Source organism: Trypanosoma theileri (genome assembly GCF_002087225.1).
Source record: "Trypanosoma theileri isolate Edinburgh chromosome Unknown TM35_Tth_25_V1, whole genome shotgun sequence".
Classification (NCBI taxonomy): domain Eukaryota; phylum Euglenozoa; class Kinetoplastea; order Trypanosomatida; family Trypanosomatidae; genus Trypanosoma; species Trypanosoma theileri.
In genome coordinates, this window is record NW_021639867.1 from 318012 (window position 1) to 318826 (window position 815).

The 815-nt window shown below is 49.3% G+C and overlaps 1 protein-coding gene across 1 annotated transcript; it reads right to left on the reverse strand.

Moving 5' to 3' along the window:
• Window positions 1-101: 101 nt before the first annotated feature.
• Window positions 102-755, reverse strand: TM35_000252010 (putative small GTP-binding protein Rab11, putative,Rab11 GTPase; the record flags this gene model as incomplete). Its single annotated transcript, XM_029027792.1, has 1 exon — window positions 102-755. The coding sequence occupies one exon, from the start codon at window positions 753-755 to the stop codon at window positions 102-104; it is 654 nt and encodes a 217-aa protein (XP_028880971.1).
• Window positions 756-815: the final 60 nt, after the last annotated feature.

Below are 815 nucleotides of genomic sequence, written 5' to 3' on the forward strand. Positions count from 1 at the left end.
ACACACACACACAGAGACGCAAATTTCTCCTTTTTTTTCCCTTTCTTTCTTTCTCTTCTTCTTTTTCTTTTTTTCTTCTCTCTTTTTTCTCTTCTTCCTTCCTAACAACAACCACCGCCCTCCTTCTTTCCGGATGCTGCGTTATTATTATTCGCAGCGGCGAGATTGACGGGTCGCTTGGCGTTCGCGCCGGTGTTGAGTGGCGGTCTTTTCCCGCCGCTGGCGTCGACTGGGGCCACGACGAGGTCGTAGACGGACTTGGCCAGCCACTCGAAGGCCTTATCTACATTCGTCTTCTCGAGGGCGGAGGTCTCCAGAAACGAAAGTCCATTCTCGCGTGCGAAGCGATCGGCGACTTCCTTCTTCACCACCCGCAGATGCTCCAAATCACATTTATTGCCAATGAGAAAAATAGAGCACGTGGCGGGGACAAACACCCGCAGTTCCTGCAGCCACGTTGGAATGGAATCAAAGGAGGTTTGATTGGTGATATCATACACCAACATCGCCCCTTTGGCGCCGTGATAGATAGAACGGGAAATGGCGCGGAATCTCTCTTGACCGGCGGTGTCCCAAATCTGCACTTTGGCGTCTCTTCCCTCAATTTTGATGCTTTTCGTCATAAACTCGACGCCGATGGTGGCGGGGGTGTCTTGACTGAACTCGTTGGCGGTGTAGCGGGTCATGAGATTGGACTTGCCCACACCGCTATCGCCAATAATGACGACCTTGAATGTGAGATTGGTTTCCTCCATTTGTAGTGAACTGTTGTGTTTTTTTTATTCTGTTTGTTTGTTTTTCTTCTTTTTTTTTTT